Source organism: Rhinoraja longicauda, chromosome 6 (genome assembly GCF_053455715.1).
Source record: "Rhinoraja longicauda isolate Sanriku21f chromosome 6, sRhiLon1.1, whole genome shotgun sequence".
NCBI lineage: Eukaryota > Metazoa > Chordata > Chondrichthyes > Rajiformes > Arhynchobatidae > Rhinoraja > Rhinoraja longicauda.
Window position 1 is genome coordinate 76,856,025 of NC_135958.1, and position 23,688 is coordinate 76,879,712.

A 23,688-nucleotide genomic window follows, 5' to 3' on the forward strand; every position below is an offset into this window, starting at 1 on the left:
TTAGGGTACTTGCACAGAGTCTTTTACCCAGGGTAGGGGAATCGAGAACCAGAGGGAATAGGTTTATGGTGAGGGGGGAAAGATTTAATAGGAACCCGAGGAGCAACTTTATTTACACAAAGGGTGGTGGGTATATGGAACGAGCTGTCAGAGGAGGTAGTTGTGGCAGGGAATATCACAATCACTTGGGCAGGTACATGGATAGGATGGGTTTAGAGGGATACGGACCAAATGTAAGCAGGTGGGACTAGTGTAGATGGGACATGTTGGGCTGAAGGGCCTGTTTCCACGCTGTATCACTCCTGATGAACTGGACAATGCCTCTCCTAATCAGCAGGGTCGTGGACAATTACAAGTCAGACCTGCAGGTGCTGAGGCTGAGGTCAGTTGGACTTTCCCAGTGCATGAGAAGTAAATCATAACCATCCACATATCCTGGTGATCGGCAATGTTTCTGGTCTGGTTTGTTTTTTGCTGCTTAAAGATTGTGCCTTTGCTGCCATCCACTGGACTTGTTGTGTCACGGCACCTTTGCACTGCACCAAACATTCTCAACTTCATACCAATGGCCCCCTTGCATAAGTGCGTCTATAATTCCTGTTGGGATCCTCCAGCTTTCTGCATCACTAACTTTCAGTGGGAAGTCCGGAGTGGAAGGCCAAATCAGTCTGAAGAAGGGTCCCGACCCGAAAAACCACATGTCCATCCCCTCCGCAGATGCTGCCTGACCCACTGAGTTCCTCCAGCACTGTGTTTTCTAAAGCAGATGGTAATCTGGCAGCAGGGGTTTCAGAAGAAAATGAGGAATGATTGAGGAGGTTCTGGCAAGCAACTCAAACGCAGTTTTTTAAACCGAGGCCTTGTTCACCCTGAATTAAATGGTGGGAATGCTGAACAACAGTAAGTAATGTGAGCGGTTTTGGGCCCCTTATCTGAAGAAGGATGTGCTGGCATTGGAGAGGGTCCAGAGGAGGTTTACAAGAATGACCCCATGAATGATTGGATTAACACATGGCGAGTCTTTGAAGGCACTGGGCCTGTACTCGCTGGAGTTTAGAAGGATGAGGGGGAAACCTCGTTGAAACTTACCGAATCGTGAAAGACCTGGATAGAGTGGATGTGGAGAAGATGTTTCCACCAGTGGGAGAGTCTAAGACCAAAGGTCAATAGACAATAGACAATAGGTGCAGGAGTAGGCCATTCAGCCCTTCGAGCCAGCACCGCCATTCAATGCGATCATGGCTGATCACTCTCAATCAGTACCCCGTTCCTGCCTTCTCCCCATACCCCCTCGCATCGCTATCCTTAAGAGCTCTATCCAGCTCTCTCTTGAAAGCATCCAACGAACTGGCCTCCACTGCCTTCTGAGGCAGAGAATTCCACACCTTCACCACTCTCTGACTGAAAAAGTTCTTCCTCATCTCCGTTCTAAATGGCCTACCCCTTATTCTTAAACTGTGGCCCCTTGTTCTGGACTCCCCCAACATTGGGAACATGTTTCCTGCCTCTAATGTGTCCAATCCCCTAATTATCTTATATGTTTCAATAAGATCCGCCCTCATCCTTCTAAATTCCAGTGTATACAAGCCTAATTGCTCCAGCCTTTCAACATACGACAGTCCCGCCATTCCGGGAATTAACCTAGTGAACCTACGCTGCACGCCCTCGTGGCCTCAGAATCAAAGAACGTACCTTAAAAAGGAGATGAGAAGGAATTTCTTTCATCAAAGGGTGGTGAATCTGTGGAATTCATTGTCACAGACGGCTGTGGAGGCCACGTTAATAGATACTTGTAAGGCGGAGATCGACAGATTCTTGATTAGTACGGGTGTCAGGGGTTATGGGGAGAAGGCAGGAGAATGGGGTTGAGAGAGAGAGATAGATCAGCCATGATTGAATGGCAGAGTAGACTTGATTTAAATTTAGATTTAGATTTAGAGATACAGCGCAGAAACGGGCCCTTCGGCCCACTGGGTCCGCGCCGCCCAGCGATCCCCGCACATTAACACGATCCGACTAGGGACAATTTTACATTTGCCCAGCCACCAATTAACCTACAAACCTGTACATCTTTGGAGTGTGGGAGGAAACCGAAGATCTCGGAGAAAACCCACGCAGGTCACGGGGAGAACGTACAAACTCCGTACAGTACAGCACCCGTAGTCAGGATCGAACCTGAGTCGACGGCACTGCATTCGCTGTAAGGCAGCAACTCTACCACTGCGCCCACCGTGCCGCCCTTGATGGGCCGAATGGCCTAATTGTGTTCCTAGAAATTTTGAGCTTCTGAACACAAATAGCATCTGCAGAAAAATAGTTAATGCTTTAGATAGATTTTAGGAAGAAGTTTAACAGTTTATTTGCCGGCACCCTGATTGGGAAATAAGCAAGCAAGAGGAAAGGATAAAAAATGTTTGTGAGGGGTGGTGAAAATGTTTGTGAGGGGTGGTGAAAATGTTTGTGAGCGGTGGTGAAAATGTTTGTGAGGGGTGGTGAAAATGTTTGTGAGCGGTGGTGAAAATGTTTGTGAGGGGTGGTGGAACTGAATGACAGGAGTGGAGAAGCCTGATTTTGGGCTGCATTTGCACAACAGATATAGTGTGTCTCCGGAGATAATGTACTGTTCTACTCTTTAACACGGTGGTGCAGCGGTAGAGTTGCTACCGTACAGCGCTCACAGCACCAGAGACCCAGTTCGACCCCGACTACGGTTGCTGTCTGCACGGAGTTTGTACGTTCTCCCCGTGACCGCGTGGGTTTTCTCCGGGAACTTTGGTTTCCTCTCCCACACTCCAAAGACGTACAGGTATGTAGATATGTAGTGTAGGATAGTGTTAATGTGCAGGAATCGCTGGGCTGTGCGGACTCGGTGGGCCGAAGGGCCTGTTTCTGCGCTGTATCTCTAAACTAAACTAAACTAAACACATGAGACACGCAAAAGTGCAAGAATTACATGTCCATGGTGGAAGATCTTACACAGTTCCTTGTATAGGTTATTTTGTCAACATTATATCTAAAACTAGAGGGTATACGTTTATGGTAAAAGAGCAGAGGGATCGAGGAGTACAGGTACGTAGTTCCTTGAACAGTGACGTCACAGGTGGATAGGGTGGTAAAGAGGTCTTTCGATGCATTGACATTTGTCAAAGGTAGACACAAAATGCTGGAGAGAAGGAATGGGTGACCCATTCCTTTGAGACCCTCAGACTCTTGGGTCTGGGTTAAGACGCGGTCGTGGAATCGGAGAGAAGGAGGAGTCACAGAGGGCGAGCAGTGAGAGAGGATGTTGCCGAACTCTCGTCGGAGAGAGGAGGGGAACTTCTTCAAAGTGGACATACCTTGAGGAGATTTCGCAGTGGAGCAGACGAAATGTGTAGGAAGGAACTGCAGACGCTGGTTTAAATCGAAGGAATACATAAAATACTGGAGTAACTCAGCGGGACAGGCAGCATCTCTGGAGAGAAGGAATGGGTGACGTTTCGGGTCGAGACCCTTGTTCGGACTGAAGAAGACAAATTGGCTTTTGACAGTCAGGGTGTTGAGTACACAAGTTGGGATGTTGTGTTACAGGTGCACAGGGCGTTGGTGAGGCTGCATGTGGAGTAGTGGTTCAGTTTTGGGTGGGAAGGGTTCAGAGAGATATCGGCCGTAGTTTAGAGATACAGTGCGGAAACAGGCCCTTCTTATCACCAAGTCTGCGCCGACCAGCGATCCCCGCACACTAACACTATCCTACACACACGAGGGACAATTTACAATTTTACCAAAGCCAATTAGCCTACATCTTTGGAGTGTGGGAGGAAACCAGAGCTCCCGGAGAAAACCCACGCAGGTCACGGGGAGAACGTACAAACTCTGTACAGACAGCACCCATAGTCAGGATTGAACCCGGATCCCTGGCGCCTTAAGGCAGCAACTCTACCGCTGCACCACCATGACTAGCTCAAGAAGCAACCTCGATCGGTATAGTCTAGTTGGGCCGAAGGGCCTGTTTCCGTGCTGTGTAACTCAATGCTAACTGGTGTCCACATTAATCAGCCTCTTGTCACTGATGTGAGGTGGAAATTGTGAAGACTTCTTTGGACGTGTCGGCTGCTTAAGTAGCGGAGCAAACTTGAACTCAGTAGCTTTGCATTTAAGTCACCTCTGATCCAGCTGACTGAATCTCCTCACTCCACTTGCTGCCTTTAATAAATGATTGCTAGCTGAAGTGCTTGCCCTCGCTGAGTTAGCAGAGGAGTGAAGTCTGATTACACACGTAAATGAGCACACCCTCCCTTGCATTCTCAGAGTAAGTCATCGTGATTTAATATGGACAGGTGCTGAAACAGTGACTCACTCACATAAGCCCATTATCACGGACTGAGAGGTTTTATCAGGTAATACTCCATCGATTTTGCCACATTGCAGTTCGGTGTCACTTTGAGAAAGCAAGGTTCCCTTAAAATAAACTATGTATCATTACTATTAATTAACTATTAATTGGAGGGCAGGCTGCTCACTCTTTTTTAAATGCTTCCCTTACCTGGCGAAGTTGATGTTATGCCCCAGTGGCTGATTACTGTCAATTCCATTGTTGGGACTGATGATCAAATATTGCAAGCAAATAATCCCTTGTGTATGTGGGTTGAAATCTGACCGTGTCAGTGGAAAATTTGCTTTTGGATTTTTAAAACAATCCCTAGAAGTGTGAGAAGTGTGAAGCCGGCAAAGCTTAGCTAAGTTTGGAGATACGGCGCGGAAACAGGCCCTTCGGCCCACCACATCCGTGCCGATCCCTGTACACTAGCACCATCCTACACACCGGGAACAATTTACAATCATTACCGAAGCCAATTAACTTACAAACCTGCACGCCTTTGGAGTGTGGGATGGGGTGGGGGGGGTGGGGAATCCGGAGCATGTGGAGAAAACCCACGCAGTCACAGGGAGAACGTACGAACTCCACACAGATAGCACCCGTAGTCAGGATTGTACCCGGTTCTCTGGCGCTGTGAGGCAGCAACTCTACCGCTGCGCCCGTTGGATTGTTGTAAAATCCCAAAGTGATGCAATAGACAATAGACAATAGACAATAGGTGCAGGAGTAGGCCATTCAGCCCTTCGAGCCAGCACCGCCATTCAATGCGATCATGGCTGATCACTCTCAATCAGTACCCCGTTCCTGCCTTCTCCCCATACCCCCTCACTCCGCTATCCTTAAGAGCTCTATCCAGCTCTCTCTTGAAAGCATCCAACGAACTGGCCTCCACTGCCTTCTGAGGCAGAGAATTCCACACCTTCACCACTCTCTGACTGAAAAAGTTCTTCCTCATCTCCGTTCTAAATGGCCTACCCCTTATTCTTAAACTGTGGCCCCTTGTTCTGGACTCCCCCAACATTGGGAACATGTTTCCTGCCTCTAATGTGCGACAGCAATATAGCTGGTAAAGTCACTGCCTCACAGCGCCAGGGACCCAGTTTCGATCCTGACCTCGTGTGCTGACTGCAGTATATTTCCAATCAATTGGAAGACTGCAGAAGCCTGGCTTTGTGTGCAGAGACTCTGATTTAAACTAAAAGCTGATAGACTGCAGTGAGAGTTAGTGAACATTCTCTTCATCTCTGGGGCATTAGATCCATATTAGATGAGCAAATCTTCAATTCATGTTGTGTTCCCAGTGTAAATTATAATTATCACTCAAATCATAGAATGTTTGTTCTTTGCAGTCATAACATTAAGCACACAAGTCAGGATGATTTTGTGATGACTTCATACTTCACAGCCTGGGACTGCTGTTCATAGACAGAGGCAGTTGCCTGGAATACGGAATGATGTTGGCCGTCTGAATTAAGCTGCCTCATGGGGGGAATAGATCAGGTAGATGCACAGAGTCTCTTGCCCAGAGTGGGGGAATCGAGGGCCAGAGGACATAGGTTCAAGGTGAAGGGGAAACGATTTCATAAGGGATCTGAGGGGTAACGTTTTCCACACAAACGGTGGTGGATCTTATTGAAACATATAAGATAATTAGGGGATTGGACACATTAGAGGCAGGAAACATGTTCCCAATGTTGGGGGAGTCCAGAACAAGGGGCCACAGTTTAAGAATAAGGGGTAGGCCATTTAGAACGGAGATGAGGAAGAACTTTTTCAGTCAGAGAGTGGTGAAGGTGTGGAATTCTCTGCCTCAGAAGGCAGTGGAGGCCAGTTCGTTGGATGCTTTCAAGAGAGAGCTGGATAGAGCTCTTAAGGATAGCGGAGTGAGGGGGTATGGGGAGAAGGCAGGAACGGGGTACTGATTGAGAGTGATCAGCCATGATCGCATTGAATGGCGCTGCTGGCTCGAAGGGCTGAATGGCCTACTCCTGCACCTATTGTCTATTGTCTATTGGATGTATGGAACAAGCTGCCAGAGGAGGTACTTGAGGCTGGGACTATCCCAACAACAGGTACATGGATAGGACAGGTTTGGTGGGATATAGACCAAACGCAGGCAGGTGGGACTAGTGTAGCTGCGACATGTTGGCCGGTGTGGACAAGTTGGGCCGAACGACCTGTTTCCACACTATATGACTCTATGACTCATAGACATTTCATAGACACAAAGTGCTGGAGGAACTCAGCGGGTCAGGCAGCATCTCTGGAGGATAGGCAACATTTTCGGTCAGACCCAATTCTTGAAGTGCAGTCATAATCACATTTTTCAGTCCACTCTCAGTCTGAGGAAGGGTTCCAACCCGTAATGTCACCTATTCCTTTTTCTCCAGAGATGCTGCCTGGCCCACTGAGTTACTCCAGCATTTCTCCTTTTTCACATTATTCATATTTTCTTACCACACAGTGGGAGGCCGTTTGGCCTACGGAATTTATGCCAACTCTCAGAACAATCCCATTACCCCACTGACCTACGAAAGCCCCAAAACGTTGCCAATCCATGTCCACCAAAGATGCTGAGAGGGACCCAGTGGTACAGATCAATATCTTGCTTGGCATTGATTATTACAGTCGAGACATCCTGTTGCAACTGTACCAAACATTGATCAGACATTGGTTACAGACAAGCTTGCCTGCAGGAAATATCTATATACTAAAACTCTCGTTTGTTTGTTCCTGAACAACAGCAAAAACGGTACACGATAGAGCAACACTTTTAGGCCCACCTTACTCACCGTCGTCCCTATGGTGCTAATGGAAGATGTTTCATTGAAATCGATGTTATATTTTTAACGTTATTCACATTTAAAATTTTAAATCTATCTCCTCGGAAGGCAGGGGGAGGAGGGAGGATCAGGGGGGTTGAGGGGGATGGAGTGAGGGGGAGGGAGAAGGGGGAGTGGGAGGGGAGGGGTAGAGGGGGGAGGAGGGAGGGGGGGAGGAGGGAGGGCGGAGGAGGGAGGGCGGAGGGGGGAGGGGGGGAGGAGAGGGTGCTGCACCATTGCAGGAGAGGTTTGGGCCCAACGTGTCCACTTGGTCTAGTTATTCTTATAAGTGATGAGTTAAACCAGAGGGTGTAGATTTTGAGTAAAGGTGAGAGATTAAGGGCAAACTTGAAAAGGGAGTTTTTCTTCAGGTATATCAATCGGAAGTAACATTGGAGAAAGCCTGAAAAGATGTTTCATGGCAAGAGGTTGTCAGGGAGGGATCGGCATGTGCATAAGTGCCAGTAGGATCACCTGGAACTACTCTCTTTAGGTGAACAGTGTACCTAACCTCTCATGGTGCCTATCTATTTGTACCTCTGCAGTACAGAGGGCGACACAGTGGCTCAGCGGTAGAATTGCTGCCTTAATGCGCCAGTGACCCAGGTTCGATCCTGACTACGGGTACTGTCTGTACGGAGTTTTTACTTCCTCCCTGTGACGGTGCGGGTTTTCCGGTTTCCTCCTGCACTCCCAAAACATGCAGGTTTGTTGGTTAATTGACTTCAGTAAATTGTCCGCAGTGTGCAGGATAGAACTAGAGTACGGGTGATCGCTGGTCGGCACGGACCCAGTGGGCCGAAGGGTCTGTTTCCACACTGTATCTCTGAACTAAACTAAACAACAGCTCTTACCTCCTCCGACATCAATGTCAATGTGTAGAAACAAAGAATTGGTGATGCTGGTGAATACACAAAAGGATACAAAGTGCTGGAGTAACTCAGCAGGTCAGGCAGCAAGCATCTCTGGAAAACATAGATAGGTGATGTTTTGGGTTAAGACCCTTCTTCAATTTTTCTTGGTTGTCAGTTTGGTCAGTGGACGCAACCCAGGCCTGCTACCCGTTCCATTTAGAACGGAGATGAGGAAAATCATTTTCAGTCAGAGAGTTGCGAATCTGTGGAATTCTCTGCCTCAGAAGGCAGTGGAGGCCAATTCTCTGAATGCATTCAAGAGAGAGCTGGATAGAGCTCTTAAGGATAGCGGAGTCAGGGGGTATGGGGAGAAGGCAGGAACGGGGTACTGATTGAGAATGATCAGCCATGATGACATTGAATGGTGGTGCTGGCTCGAAGGGCCGAATGGCCTACTCCTGCACCTATTGTCTATTGTCTATTGTAATGGTTGGTCAGGTGGTGACACATTCATTAACATGCTTTTAAATTTTGGAAGTATTGCAAAATTACATTTTCATTTTAACTTGAATAAAGTTGTGTTGTTTCACAGTATGTAGGTGAAAACAAAACTCTCAAACACAAATCCTTTAGTGCCACCTTGTGGAAAAATTATAAATGATCTTAAGGGAAATATAAAGATGGGAACAGCTCTCATTTTCAGGCAGTGCTTTTTTAGAAGACAACAAGGTGCTTCTGGTATCTCTGGTGGACCGACATCTTATAAGTGACTTAAGGTGCTTAAGAGCCTGACCGCCTAATTTAATTAATACATTTTATTTCTTATTACTTTGGTGATCTTTTTATAATATTGTATTGCAAATTCTAAAACACTGAAAGTCTAGTTTTTAACTTTTTAGAGGTGCCATATCTTAGCAAAATAAAAGCATTGGATTCTGGAAATGGTGCCTGAGGTTTGGAAAGTTGCAAAAGTTAAATCAACCGGGATAAAAGTTACTCCAACACGGTAGCCCAGTGGCGCAGCGGTAGAGTTGCTGCCTCAATGGACAATAGGTGCAGAAGGAGGCCATTCGGCCCTTCGAGCCAGCACCTCGCAGCGCTAGAGACCCAGGTTCAATCCCAACCAAGGGTGCTGTCTGTGTGGAGTTTGCACGTTCTCCCCGTGACTGTAAGATATTGTATCTGCTTGTAAGAGGAAATGACAGCGTATCTGCTTGTAAGAGGATATGGCCTCACGGGCTAGGCCTGGGGAATTAAAGGACACAGCGTGTGCGACTCGAATACGTGACAGGGACCGCATGGGTTTCCTCCCACATCCAAGCATTCTGTGGGTTTGCAGGTTTATTGGCCTCTCTGTAACTTGTCCCCAAGTAGACACGAAATGCCGGAGTAACTCAGCGGGACAGGCAGCATCTCTGGAGAGAAGGAATGTGTGTCGTTTTGGGTCGAGACCCATCTTCAGACAAAACCAGCATCTGCAGTTCCTTCCAACACATTTCGTCTGCAAATTGTTAGTTCCTTACTGTCTTTTCAAGAGGAAAATCAAAAGACACAACATTTTGTGTGATTGCACATTGGTTCCCAGTATACTCCTTCTTAGTCTTATTTCTTATAAAATAAAATGTAAAGCACAGTTACATAACTTGTTATTTCATTAATGTGTTGGTTGGTGGACGACATAGACTTTGGGGGGCTTTAAAAATAAAGTTTAGTGTGTGTCTGTTCCATGTCTGCATGTTTCTGTTGTGCTGTTGCAAGTAAGAATGTCATTGTCCTACCTGGGACAGGTGAGGCAACCTTGGTGGTTGTGGTGGGAGTGGCCCGATTTCGAGCTGCGGGAACGCCGTGCGCCGTGCGCCTTGTCCCGGGCAGCGCGCCGTAGCGGAGGCCGGGCGTGGTTACCGGGGCGACGGTGCGGCCTAGTCCGAGCCCGAGCCCGAGCCTGAGCCTCCACCCCGGGCCGAGCCGAGCCCTTCCCTGCTCAGCAGCCGCCGCCGCCGCAGCCTGGACCGACCAGCCGCCTGAGTCTCTCCACAGCCGCCGGCTCACACTCTCTCCCCGCCAGCCCGAGCCCCACTACTGTCGCAGCCCAGCCCAGCCAGCGGCCTGACCCGAGCCCGCCGCCCGAAGCCCCTCTCCGTAGCCCAGCGGCCCGGCGGCCCGGCGCGCTCGGGGCGGGCATGTGGCCGGCCTCGGGACTCAGGGCAGCGCAAATGGGGAAACTTGTTCGTCAGGAAGAAGCGGTCCCGAGTGACCGAGCAGGACAAGGCCGTGCTGGTGAGTGGGGAGGGGAGGGGAGCTGGGGGGGAGGGGAGGGGGAGGGGAGGGGAGGGGGAGGGGAGGGGAGGGGAGGGGGAGGGGAGGGGAGGGGAGGGGAGGGGAGGAGGGGAGGGGAGGGGAGGGGAGGGGGAGGGGAGGGGGAGCTGGGGGGGGAGGGGAGCTGGGGAGGGGAGCTGGGCTGGGGATCATGGCATGGAGACCCCCAGGTGGGTTCCTTCTACCCGGCCGGCGGGCCGCTATCTGTCTGTCTCCCTAAACAGCTGGATTTCCACACCCCCCCCAATCTTTTCTTTCTTTCCTTCCTCCCCATCTTTCCTCCCATCTTTCCTCCATCTTTCCTCCCTCCCTCCCATCTTTCCCTCACCCCCTCCCTCCCATCTTTCCTCCCACCCCCCTCCCTCCCTCCCATCTTTCCTTCCCTTCCCTCCCTCCCATCTTCCTTCCCTCCCTCCCTCCCATCCTTCCTTCCCTCCCTCCCTCCCATCCTTCCTTCCCTCCCTCCCTCCACCATCTTCTTCCCCTCCCTCCCATCTTTCCTTCCCTCCCTCCCTCCCATCTTTCCTTCCCTCCCTCCCTCCCATCTTTCCTTCCTCCCTCCCTCCTCCCATCTTTCCTTCCCTCCCTTCCTCCCTCTCCTCTCCCTCCCTCCCCATCTTTCCTTCCTCTCACCTCCTCCCTCCATCTTTCCTTCCCTCCCTCCCTCCTCTCTTTCCTTCCCTCCCATCCCATCTTTCCTTCCCTCCCTCCCTCCCTCCCATCTTTCCATCCCTCCCACCCATCTTTCCCACCCTCCCATCATTCCCACCCTCCCACCAACCCATCTTACATTCCAACCCTCCCTCCCATCTTTCAAACCAACCCACCCTCACCAACTTTCCTTCCCACCCCCACCCATCTTTCCTTCCCCCCATCTTTCCATCCCCCCAACTTTCCTTCCCCCATCTTTCCTTCCCCCCATCTTTCCTTCCCCCCATCTTCCTCCCCCCCATCTTTCCTTCCCCCCATCTTTCCTTCCCCCCAACTTTCCTTCCCCCCATCTTCCTCCCCCCATCTTTCCTCCCCCCATCTTTCCTTCCCCCCATCTTTCCTCCCCCCATCTTTCCTCCCCCCCTCCCATCTTCCTCCCCTCCCTCCCATCTTTCCTCCCCTCCCTCCCTCCCTCCCATCTTTCCTTCCCTCCCTCCCATCTTTCCATCCTCCCTCCCATCTTTCCTTCCCTCCCTCCCATCTTTCCTTCCCTCCCTCCCATCTTTCCTTCCCTCCCTCCCATCTTTCCTTCCCTCCCTCCCATCTTCCTTCCCTCCCTCCCATCTCCTCCCCTCCCTCCCATCTCACTTCTTTCCTCTTCCCTCCCTCCCATCTTTCCTTCCCTCCCACCCTCCCTTCCCTCCCACCCTCCCAACTTTCCACTTCCCCAACCCTCCCTCCCATCTTTCCTTCCCTCCCTCCCCTTCCCCCCACCAACCCCTACCCACCCCACCCAACCTCCACCCCACTACCATCCCACCACTCCCACACCCACTTTCCTTCCCCCCCTCCAATCTTTCCTTCCCCTCCCTCCCATCTTCCTTCCCTCCCACCATCCCTCCCCATCTTTCCTTCCCCCTCCCTCCCACCCAACCCTTCCCTCCCTCCCCTTCCCTCCCCTCCCTCCCATCTTTCCCTTCCCTCCCTCCCCCCCCTCCCACCCCCACCCATCATTCCTTCCCTCCCTCCACCCATCTCCCACCCTCCCACCTCCACTTCCCCACCCTCCCCCACCCTCCTTCCCCCTCCCTCCCATCTTTCCTTCCTCCCTCCCCTCTCCACTCCCTCACCCCCCTCCCAACCCTCACCCTCCCTCCCCCCATCTTTCCTTCCTCCCCCTCCCCCATCTTTCCTTCCCTCCCACCATCCCTCCCATCTTTTCCTTCCCTCCCTCCCTCCCATCTTTCCCTCCCTCCCCCTCCCTCCCATCTTTCCCTCCCCTCCCATCTTTCCCTCCCTCCCTCCCTCCCATCTTTCCCTCCCTCCCTCCCATCTTTCTTTCCTTCCCTCCCTCCCATCTTTCTTTCCTTCCCTCCCTCCCATCTTTCCTTCCTTCCCTCCCATCTTTCCTTCCCCCTCCCATCTTTCCTTCCCTCCCTCCCACCTTTCCTTCCCTCCCTCCCATCTTTCCTTCCCTCCCTCCCACCCATCTTTCCTTCCCCCATCTTTCCTTCCCCCCATCTTTCCTCCCCCCCATCTTTCCTCCCCCCATCTTTCCTCCCCCCATCTTTCCTCCCCCCATCTTTCCTCCCCCCATCTTTCCTCCCCCCATCTTTCCTCCCCCATCTTTCCTTCCCCCCATCTTTCCTTCCCCCCATCTTTCCTCCCCCCATCTTTCCTCCCCCCATCTTTCCTCCCCCCATCTTTCCTCCCCCCCATCTTTCCTCCCCCCATCTTTCCTCCCCCCATCTTTCCTCCCCCCATCTTTCCTCCCCCCCCCCCCCCAGAGAAGTGGGAATCTACAACCATGTTGACCATCAAACACCCATTGACATCGTAACAAGAAGAAAAGCTGGAAGAATTTGACCAGTGAAATATGTCTTTGTGGAAAGTGAAACCAGCTGACGTTTCAAATGAAAGGCTTCATCGTACACTTGAAACATTAACTAGTTTCTCTTTCCACTGATGCTGCTTGCCTGGGTGATCTTTTCCAGTATTTCAGTTTTTGTTTCAGATTTACAACAATGATTCCAGGAATGAGTGGGTTCGCATATGATGAGCGTTTGACAGCACTGGGCCTCTACTCGCTGGAGTTTAGAAGGATGAGGGGGGACCTCATTGAAACTTACAGAATAGTGAAAGGCAAAGATGGAGTGGATGTGGAAAGAGTGTTCCAATGGTGGGAGAGTCTAGGACCAGACGGCATAGCCTCAGAATTAAGGGGCGTCCTTTTAGAAAGGAGGTGAGGAGGAACTTCTTTAGTCAGAGGGTAGTTAATCTGTGGAACTCTGCCACAGAGGGCTGTGGAGGCCAAGTCATTGGATATTTTTACGGCAGAGATAGATAAATTCTTGATTAGTACAGGTGTCTAGGGTTATTGGGAGAAGGCAGGAAAATGGGATTAGGAGGCAGAGATCAGCCACGATTGAATGGCGGAGTAGACTCGATGGAGCAAATGGCCTAATTCTACTCCTATAACTTGTGAGATTCCAACCTCTGTAGTTTTTTTCCCCCATCTCTTTTCTATTCCTATTTCCAGCACTTGGTCCATAGCCGCCTTTGTCATGGCAATTCAAGTGCTTGTTTAAATACTTCTTAAATCTTGTGAGTGTCCATGCCTCTGCTCTTCACTCAGGCAGCGTGTTCCAGATTCCAACCCTCATATGGCTGGAAAAAAATCTAAATCGCATCCAAACCTACCATAAGCCTATGCCCTTATGTTTTAGATGCCTTTGCTCTGGGGAAAGTTTTCTTCAAAATAAATATCAGATTCTAGAACCAATCTCTGAGAAACTACACTTTTCTCCTGTCCATAAATCTACCTTTGACTATTACTGTTTAGTGTTACCTATAGTATAAGAAAATGACTGCAGATGCTGGTACAAATCGAAGGTATTTATTCACAAAATGCTGGAGTAACTCAGCAGGTCAGTCAGCATCTCAGGAGAGAAGGAATGGGTGACGTTTCGGGTCGAGACCCTTCTTCAATGTTACCTTATCAGTTCTCTGTCCCTACCAACACAGCCCTTTTTATCCCGGGGCTGTAATCTTAATGAAACGTCTATTCAATAGCACTTTATCAAATGTTTTTCAAATGTTTATATGTACCTCATCAACTGCATTTCCTTTGTGAACCCTCTGTTATTTCAAAAAATCATTTCAGGTTAGATACAATTTGTCTTTAACAAGTCCATGGCAACACAAGGAACTGCAGATGCTGGTTTACAAAAGAAAAACTACTGGAGTAACTCAGCAGAGCGTGGAGCATCTCTGGAGGACATAGATAGGCGACGTTTGGGATCGGAACCCTTCTCCAGTCCAAAATGTCGCCTCTGCAGTAATTTTTTTATTAACAAATCCATGTTGTCACTCGTGATGAAATTCCACACTTGTCCAAGTGACTGTTCAATCGGTCTCTGAATATTCTTCTGTGAATTTCTCCCACCATCAAGGTTAAACTGAGTGGTCAGTGATTACTCGTCGTTTATCCCTGTACCCTTTTAAAACAAGGCTGCAACCATTGCAGTTTTCCTCTGGCACCATCTCTGAATCGATGGATCTTTGGAAGATTGTGGCCAGGACCTCAGCCGGTTCTTCATTTACTTTCCTCACCATCTTAGGATGCAATCATCTGGACCAAACGATTTAGCCGCTTTAATTGCAAATTTGTCCTTCTAGTCCTCTACTTTATCGATTTTTAGTCCATTGATACTAGTTTGTTTTTTTAAATGACAGAAAGTGCTGGAGTATCTCAGTGGACCAGGCAGCGTCTCTGGTGCTGCCTGTCCGGCTGAAACACTCCATCACTTTGTGTCTTATCTTGTGAACCAGCATCAGCAGTCCCTTGCATCCACATAATCGTAATTACTACTTCCTTAGCTGCAATTCCAGCAGCATCTTTTTTGATTAAAAACTGGTGTAAAGTACTCATTTATCTACCCCAGCTATGCTCTCTGCTTTCATTCAGTAGGTTTCTTTGTTGATGTCTGATTAGCCTTTGCTCTCCTCGTGCATCCCTTCTCCTTTTCTAATGCTTGTAGAATATTTTTTATTTCCTTTTATGTTTGCTAACAGTCTTTTCTGATCTTCCCTCTGCTTCTCCTTTTTTGTTTTTTGCACAATGTTCAGAGGGGAAGTAATGGGCAGAACTACAGTATGGGTATAATGTACATTGTGTGGTGGTGAATTTGTGCACCTGAGGCTCTCGTGTCGTTATAATGAACAGATAATCTGTTTGTGATGTGTAGGAAGGAACTGCAGATGCTGGTTTAAACCAAAGATAGGCACAAAAAGCTGGAGTAACTCAGCGGGTCAGACGGCATCTCTGGAGAAGAGGATGTTTCGGGTCGAAACCCTTCTTCAGACTGAGAGTCGGGGGAAGGGAAAGGAGAGATATAGAACAAATGAATGAAAGATATGCAAAAAAATACAGATGATAAAGGAAACAGGCCATTGTTAGCTGTGAGCTAGGTGAAAACAAGTTACAGACAGTAAGATTCGACAAGATGTCTTTGAAGCTAGTACGACTAGGGTGTGAGAGGGATGGAGAGAGTGGGATGCAGGGATTACTTGAAGTTGTGAAATCAATATTCTACCACTGGGTTGTTAGCTTCCCAAGCGAAATATGAGATGCTGTCCCTCCAATTTGTGTTTGGCCGTACTCTGACAATGGAGATAGAAAGGTCAGTTTTGGAATGGGGAGGGGAATTAAAGTGTTTGGCATCTGGGAGATTAGGTAGCTCCAGGCCGACTGAGCGACGGTGTTCAGTGAAACGATTGGCCAGTCTACGTTTGGTCTCACCGAGGTATAAGGTCCACACCTTGAACAACGGATACAGTAGCTGAGGTTGGAGGAGGTGCAAATGAACCTCTGCCTAACCTGAAAGGACTGTCGAGGGTCCCTGGACAGCGTCGAGGGAAGCGGTATAGGGACAGGTGTTGCATCTCCAGCGGTTGCAGGGGAAGGTAACTTGGGAGGGGGTGGTTTGGGTGGGAAGGGATGATTTAACCAGGGAGTTGCGGAAGGAACAGTCTCTGCGGAAAGGGGTGGAGATGGGAAGATGTGACTAGTGGTGGGAACCTGTTGAAGCTGTTTGTGATGTTGATTATAAATATGGTGATGTTTGGGATAAATATTGGCCAGCGCACTAGGAAGAATGTTGCTGCTCTTGGCCTTTTGTCGTGCAATCATTTGTCTCACAAGTATGTCTCAATTAATATTATAATCATTCAGAAAGAGAATTGTCCAATGATCACATCTTCTCTAACATACAAAGTGCTGGAATAACTCAGCGGGACAGGCAGCATCTGTGGAGAGCATGGATGAGCGACTTTTCGGGTTGGGTCCTGACTCGAAACGTCACCTATCCAAGTTCCCCAGAGATGTGGCCTGACCCACAGAGTTACTCCAGCGCTTTGTGTCCTTTTGTGCAAGTCAGCATCTACAGTTGCTTGTTTCTACCTATAGGATAAATAGAATTAGGAATTGTGGTTCATTCCCTTGTGTCACCACCACCATTCAATTGGTTTGTGGCCGATATCTTTACCTCGGCTCCATTTACCTGCACGGACCCCTTAATCTTTTGAGTCCAGCCTCTGAAATTTCTCTGGATCTTGAATGTACTCAGACTGAGCCTCCACGCTTGTCTTGGGTGGTGAATTCCAAAGATTCCAAATCTGTACCGATCGTAGTTCTGAACAGTTAGCTCCTTATTTTAACACTGATCTCGCGTTGTTTAGTTTAATGATACAGCGTGGAAACAGGCCCTATGGCCCACTGAGGCCATGCGACCAGCGATCACACATACACTAGTCCTATCACACCAGAGACAATTTACGGAAGCCAGTTAACCCACAAGCAATAATCCCTTGTGTGTGGGTTGAAATCTGACAATCAGTGGAAAGTTTACATTTGGGTTTTTAAAACTCCTCGAAGTAAGAGAAGTGAGAAGCTAGGGTCAGTGGCCAGGGCTGCAAAGCTTAGTTTAGCATAGTTTTGAGACAGTGCGGAAATAGGCCCTTCGGTCCGCCGACCAGTGATCCCCGTACATTAACATTATCCTACGTACTAGGGACAATTTATAGGTTTTATCGAAGCCAATAACCTCCAAACCTGTATGTCTTTGGAGTGTGGGAGGAAACTGGAGAACCTAGGGGAAAACCCACACGGTCACAGGGAGAAGGTACAAACTCCGTACAGACAGTAAACCTTATTAAAATCCATTACTTCTGACTAGATACTTTTTGGCTGAGAATTCTGCAAAGCCCAAGCCCAATGCTTAAGACAAATGTTGTCGTACATACTTGAAATCACTTACAGCCATTACATTCAATCACAAAGCTGGAACGTTAATCAAAATAGATTAATTGACTTGCTGGTCGATAGGGCTTTCATTTTCATTATAACTGTTGTTGGTGGTTTGCCACTTGTCATTCACCAACTGATTAGGTCTTAGCAGTGGTGGTTTCTATATGTGTGTTTTGAGAAAGTGATCTGGTCGACTTGCTACTTGTTTGTTTTCTGATGGACGTTTTGAGAGCAGCTGTGGTATGCACAGAAACTGGTTCAGATCTGCAGCAAGAAAAGTTGCATACTGGCTTTTGCAGGGTAGTCTGATCAGCATGATCAAATGAATTTGCATTCGTGTTTTTTATTAATGGAGAAAGCAAGCTAAGACTTGAGAAGTATGTAGGTTATTATCAATATGCTTTAGTTTACCGAGGTACAGTGAAAAGCTTTTTTGTTGCGTGCTATGTGGTCAGTGGAAAGACTATACATGATTACAATCAAGCCTTCCCCAGTGTATAGATATGGGATAAAGGGAATAATGTTTGGTCCAAGATAAAGTCCAGTATAGTCCGAGGGTCTCCAATGAGGTGGATGGTAGGTCAGAACTACTCTTTAGTTGGTGATAGGATGGTTCCGTTGCCTGATAAAAGCTGGGAAGGAACTATCTCTGAATCTGGAGGTGTATGTTTTCACTGTTCATCTTGTCTGATGGCAGAGGAAAGAAGAGGGAATGGTGGGGGGTGAGACTGGTCCTCGATTATGATGCTGGCCTTGCCGAGGCACCCTGAAGTGTAGATGTAGTCAATGGAAGGGAGGCTGGTTTGCGTGATGGTCTGGCTTCTTCCACAACTCCGCAGTTTGTTGCTTTTTCTTTTGTCGAAGTAAAGCTAGTTTATTGGGTGAGTGAGACCTCTCTTTCGACTGAAATACTTTGGGTGATATAATGTACAGAATAAGAATGCTATTATAATCACTATTATTTCTATATCACATTGGTGCCCCTTGCACTAAAGAAATTAAAATGAGCATGAAACTGAACCTGAGAGAATACAGGTGATATCGGCAGTAACGAACACCACTCCCTCCGCTGTGCTCCGTTTACAGTAAACCCTCGTTACAACAGACCATAGAGGAGGGATTGGTGTCCATTACTGCTAATGACTACAGATGGTGGTTAATAGACCAAAGGACACGAAGTGCTGGAGTAATTCAGAGGGTCAGGATCTCTTGAGATCATGGAAGAGTGTCAAAGGGACTCTTCCTCAGACTGATTGATTAAATTGATTAGTAGAATTAGATGTTACAATCCCTAAGGTTTACACTACAATTGACTGGTGTTCTTGGGGATGGCTACTAGGTGATGTTGCTACCATTCAGACACATCTTCAGTTGTGTACCTCAACGTCACTGGGTGTTTCGGCCTTTTATCACAAGATACCTTCAGTCGAGGCAGGCCCACCGCAGGGTGATCAGTCCTGGGTGTGTGTCTTATGGTTAGCCTCTAGATGGTCACGTGGCAGCCCAGACAGCATCTCTTCTTTTCAGCCCAGACAGCATCTCTTCTTTTCAGCCACAGCCAGTGACTGCTCCGTTCTGCGGCATTGGCAAGTTCTTTGATTGCCCTCCTTTGGGCCTGCCCTCTGACTCCTAATTCCCTCAGGAGCCTTGCAGTGGAACTGGCTACAAAGCCCCTGCACCCCACCTCCACTGGACGCACCCTTGCACTCCAACCTCGCTCCTCTGCCTCTACTGCAAGGTTGGAATATCTCAGCCTTTTCCTTTCATATGCCTCATCCACAGCCTCCTCCCAGGGCACCGTCAGCTCAATGATGGAAACACGCCGACAGGAGTTGGACCAGAGGACGAGGTCCGGTCGCAGGTTGGTAACTGCGATTTCAACTGGGAAGGAAAGCCTCTGGCCTAGGTCAACCCGCATTTCCCAGTCCCTGGCTGCGCTCAGTGGGCATGAGTTGAGAAGCGAGGGGTTAGTCCTCCGTTTCTCTCCTTCCCGGATGAAGGATGGTATTTGTGGGAACGTTATCTGAGCATTGATTGGCATGGCGTTGATGGTAACTCTCTTGCACTCGAGTTCAACTGCCAAACACCTCAGCACCTGGTTGTGTCGCCAGGTGTATCTGTCTTGTGTTGGGCTGGTCTTACAACCGACCAGGATGTGCTTGAGGTTTGCTGGAACTACACACAGGGGGCAGGCTGGATCCTCTCCCAGCCAAAGACTTAGGTTTGTGGGAGAGGGAAGGACGTCATATGTGGCTCTGATAATAAAGCTCATCATACTTGACTCCATGTTCCACAGCTCACTCCATGTGATCTTCCTCCTCTCAATGCCATCCCACCTCATCCAGCGGCCTTGCTTGGCTTGAGATATAGCTTTGGCACACCTGGTCGCTTCTTCTTGGCGGCGCACCTCCTCCTCCACCAGGTGCCGACGTTCAGCTGGAGTAGCCATTTGCCAGGTAGGTTTCGTTGCTCCCAGGCCAAAGCCCCCTCGGCCTTGTTGGACATGGCCCACTCAGTCGGCTGAGTTATCCCAGCACTTTGTGTCGTTTTTAGTGTAAAGCTAGACGCCGATACCGCTAGTCTGCACCAGTGAGCCCTTCTTCACCGGTTCACACGGCTGCTGTTGCGGCTCACGTTGTAGCCTCCACAAGACCCGCTCTCTCCAGGCCGCTGTCCACAGCAGGACGCGCTGTCCACAGTCCACAGACTGTCCTACGGTCCACAGTCACCTGCTGTCGCTACCAAAGTGCAGTATGTTGGCGACTCCGGGGGAGAAGTAGGAGGAAGAGGCGGCGGTGGGGGGAGGAGGAGGAAGGGCAGTGTGGGAGGTGGGGGGGGGGGGGGGGGGTAGGTGGTAATAAGTCGACTGGACAGAGTGATGAGATAAAGAAACTGCCGACAGCAAGAAACAGCAGCAGGTGAGGGGCTCGCTGGTGCACCCTGCGAGTCAGGAGTGGGGTCGGAAGCCAGGGCTCGAAACGGCCAGAGAGACGGGAATGGGTCGGCAGGTCATTCCATTCACATTCAGATTGCATCTTACATTTATTTTTTGAAGTTTCTGGCACTCCACGGTGCTTCCGAGGTAAGGGAGGGGTGTCATTGGCGGGCCAGGGTGTCTGGTCGGTTCATTATCACGTGACCTCAGTAGGTCGATAAAACAGATAATCCAGAAAGGCTCTGGAACCGAGGGTGCTGGGAAATCGGTGTTCAACCTGCGTGCCACATTATCGCAATGTTTTGTGCTCCTCGGATTGTAACGAGATCCAATTTAAATTGTATGTTTCTTTTCTCACCACTGGGGGGTGCCATTGCCTTTGTTATCAGTGCAGAGCATCTGTGCTTTAATAATAATAATATAATAATTTTATTTGTCATATGTAGGTTGGCACAGGGTCAACAGTACATTGAAATGTATTTGACAAGACAACGGGTCACCTCAGCAGTAATATTCCAAGGATAAATAAGATTAAAAAATGACATTAGTAAGGTAAAAAGACAATATTAAAAATAGTTAAAGACAATATTAAAAATAATCAACATATATGATTTGAAATGGCTTTGAGGTGGTTGGTATTTCTGGGCCTGTTCTGAATGACTTCAAGCTGACTTTTAACTCTTTATTGGGTTTTTTATTAATCTGTCCCTGTCATGCAAATGGAATGCTATAAGAAAAAGATAAATGTACAAGAGGAAAAGCCTGAATATTTGACTGTTAAACTGACCGTACACTTAAAATGTCCAAGACCTTACCTTGTCACATTTTTTTTTAAATTCTCTCTTGGGGGCTGTAGAATTATCTATCCTAATTGGTTTCGAACTAGTTGATGAATAGAAAAAACTGAATCCATATTCATGGATTGTTCCGTTCAATTTCAGAGTTGTATTTGTGCAATATGAGTTATGGGATCAGGTGCCATTCCAAAGAGTGAACACCTGTGCTAGACCGAGTCAGTGCAGTACTGAATTTGTGGAGATATCACATTCCGGAAGAGCATTAAATGGAGGTCCTGTTTACCTACTAAAATGGACATAAAAGATGATGGGGAAGACATGTTCAACCTAACTGGCTTTTATCACTTTGGTGTTTGTGGGTGTTGTGGCAACTGTGTTCCAAGTAGTGTAGTGTTTGTCCGGAAATCATCCTCCAAAACCTATAAAGGACGTCGTAAAGATATAAAAGGGTGTGTATATGTATACAGGTCTTGTAATGTTTTCTCTCAAGGAGCAAACGATGATTCATTTTGCCTGGTATTTATGTTTAAATTGGCAACATAATTGATTCTTACAAACTAATAAGTTGGGAGTAAAAGACTGGCAGAATCTGAGAGCATTAAACTTGTTACGTGGGTAGAGGTTTTCTTGCTGACTTTTGTTTTTAATTGTTTCATTTCCAACATTGAACTTGGCTATCTTGTCTCTTAAACTTTCTTTCAACTCCATTCCTTTATCCATTTATCATCTCTGAATGTTATGTTGTTCTAACTTCCCTACACATTTTCCTTTCCAAGACCGACTTAAGAGTTCCCACCATCAATCCATAAGCACCCACAATATGTTATACATCCCTGTGATCATTTATTCTCTTATATCATGTTCCAATCTCGAATTTGATTTCAGTTCTCGTTTTTAGTTTGATTGCAATCCCACATTCAAAATCAAAACGTTATTTGATTGTAAGAATAATGCACTGTGACATTTGATTAACCTTGACCAGCTTTTCATTTTGCTCCATTGTTCCTTGTATAATCCAACTGCAAAGTGCTGCCTATGTTTGACTCCATTCTTGCCATTACCACTGATTATAATTTCAGCCTCCAAACAATAGAGTGTCCCATATTAATGCCACCTGCCTTTTTCCTTGGTCTGCCAGATGTCAGCGACTATATATAGAAACAAGGAACTGCAAATGCTTGTTTACACAAAAGGACACAAGGTGCTGGAGTAATTCAGTGGGTTGGGGACATCTCTGGAGAACACTGAGAGTTGATGTTTCGGGTCAGGACCCTTCCTCAGACTGATGAACGGTTCCGACCCAAAACATCACCTATCCATGTTCTTCAGACATGCTGACTGACCCACTGAGTTACTCAAACACTTTGTGTCCTTTTGTGTCAGCTTCTATATGCTTGATAGCAGGCTCTTTGTTACAGTTGAATGACCACTACTATAGTGTTTTGGTGCCATGTAACATTGGGGCTTGGATCAGTAAGATTTTTCTCCAACTTGATATTAGTAAGATCAAAGTTAACCATTGAATTGTTTTTGAGCAACGTGTCCTATTTGACGAGTTTCTTGTGCATTTTCCACAATGGCACAGTTTAGATGGCCTCCTTTCTCGCTGTTCAACCAGCTCCATATAAAAGAAGTCTACTGAGTTGCACCCCTGCCTTCTCTCAATAACCCCACAGTTATAACTGAGGAATCCTCAAAATCAAATAAGCCAAACGGTATACTGCAACTTTTTGAATTGGTGAAAAACTGTTTAAATTTTTTTTTTTTCTTTAATACTTTATTTTTCTAGCAATTAAAACAACAACGAGACAAACTGAAGCAGTACCAGAAAAGGATTGGTATTCAACTGGAAAAGGAGCGGGAGCTCGCTCGAGTGTTGCTGCGTGGAGGAAAGAAAGAGTGAGTACTGCAGGATTTGAAGAAGATTCATTATTAACACTTCGTAATTAAAAGGGGAGATTGTCCCAGTACTTAATATCAGCCCTGTGGCTGCCTATAGTCATAATTGTCACAGGAAAGTGCTTTGCTACTTGGACTTCAAAAATCCTCTCTCTTTCTTCCTTTTAAATTTAGACTTTAGTCATATAGCGTGGAAACAGTCCCTTCGGCCCACCAAGTCCGCGCCAGCCATCGATCACTGGTTCACACTAGTTCTATGTTATCCTGCTTTCTCATCCACTCCTTGCAGACTAGGGGCAATTTTCAGAGGGCCAATTAATCTACAAGCCCGCACGTCTTTGGGACGTGGGAGGAAACCCACGCAGTCACAGGGAGAAGGTGCAAACTCCACACTGATGGCCCCCGATGTCAGGATCAAGCCCGAGTCTCTGGTGCTGTAAGACAGCAGTTCTACCAGCTGCACCTCTGTGTTGCAGCCCAGCGTAGTCAGTATTGCTGCTACCAAACTACCTGCGATTAATTCTGTTCCCGCCATTTCCTCTCTCCTAACATAGTGTGCATTTTATGCCTGCTTCTTCTGGGAAATGGCCGCTTTCAGCATGTAATTCTGATTTTACTCTCAAGAGGTTACATTTAGGTTAGAGCTATAAAGATTTGCTTGAGGGATTTTCATTAGAGATTAGTTCATAATTCAGATGTTCCAATAAATGTAAAGATTTCTAGAAACGCTGTGCTGGGAGGGATCAT

General features: G+C 47.8%; 1 protein-coding gene across 1 annotated transcript in view; it reads left to right on the forward strand.

Moving 5' to 3' along the window:
• The first annotated feature begins 317 nt into the window (after positions 1–317).
• The window catches only part of chmp6b (charged multivesicular body protein 6b), a 29,739-nt gene continuing 6,368 nt past the window's right edge, over positions 318–23,688 (forward strand). Inside the window, exons 1-3 of the mRNA XM_078401596.1 lie at positions 318–411; positions 10,063–10,313; positions 22,832–22,941. Of these exons, the coding sequence (XP_078257722.1) occupies positions 318–411; positions 10,063–10,313; positions 22,832–22,941 (455 nt within the window). The remainder of the gene's footprint in view (positions 412–10,062; positions 10,314–22,831; positions 22,942–23,688) is intronic.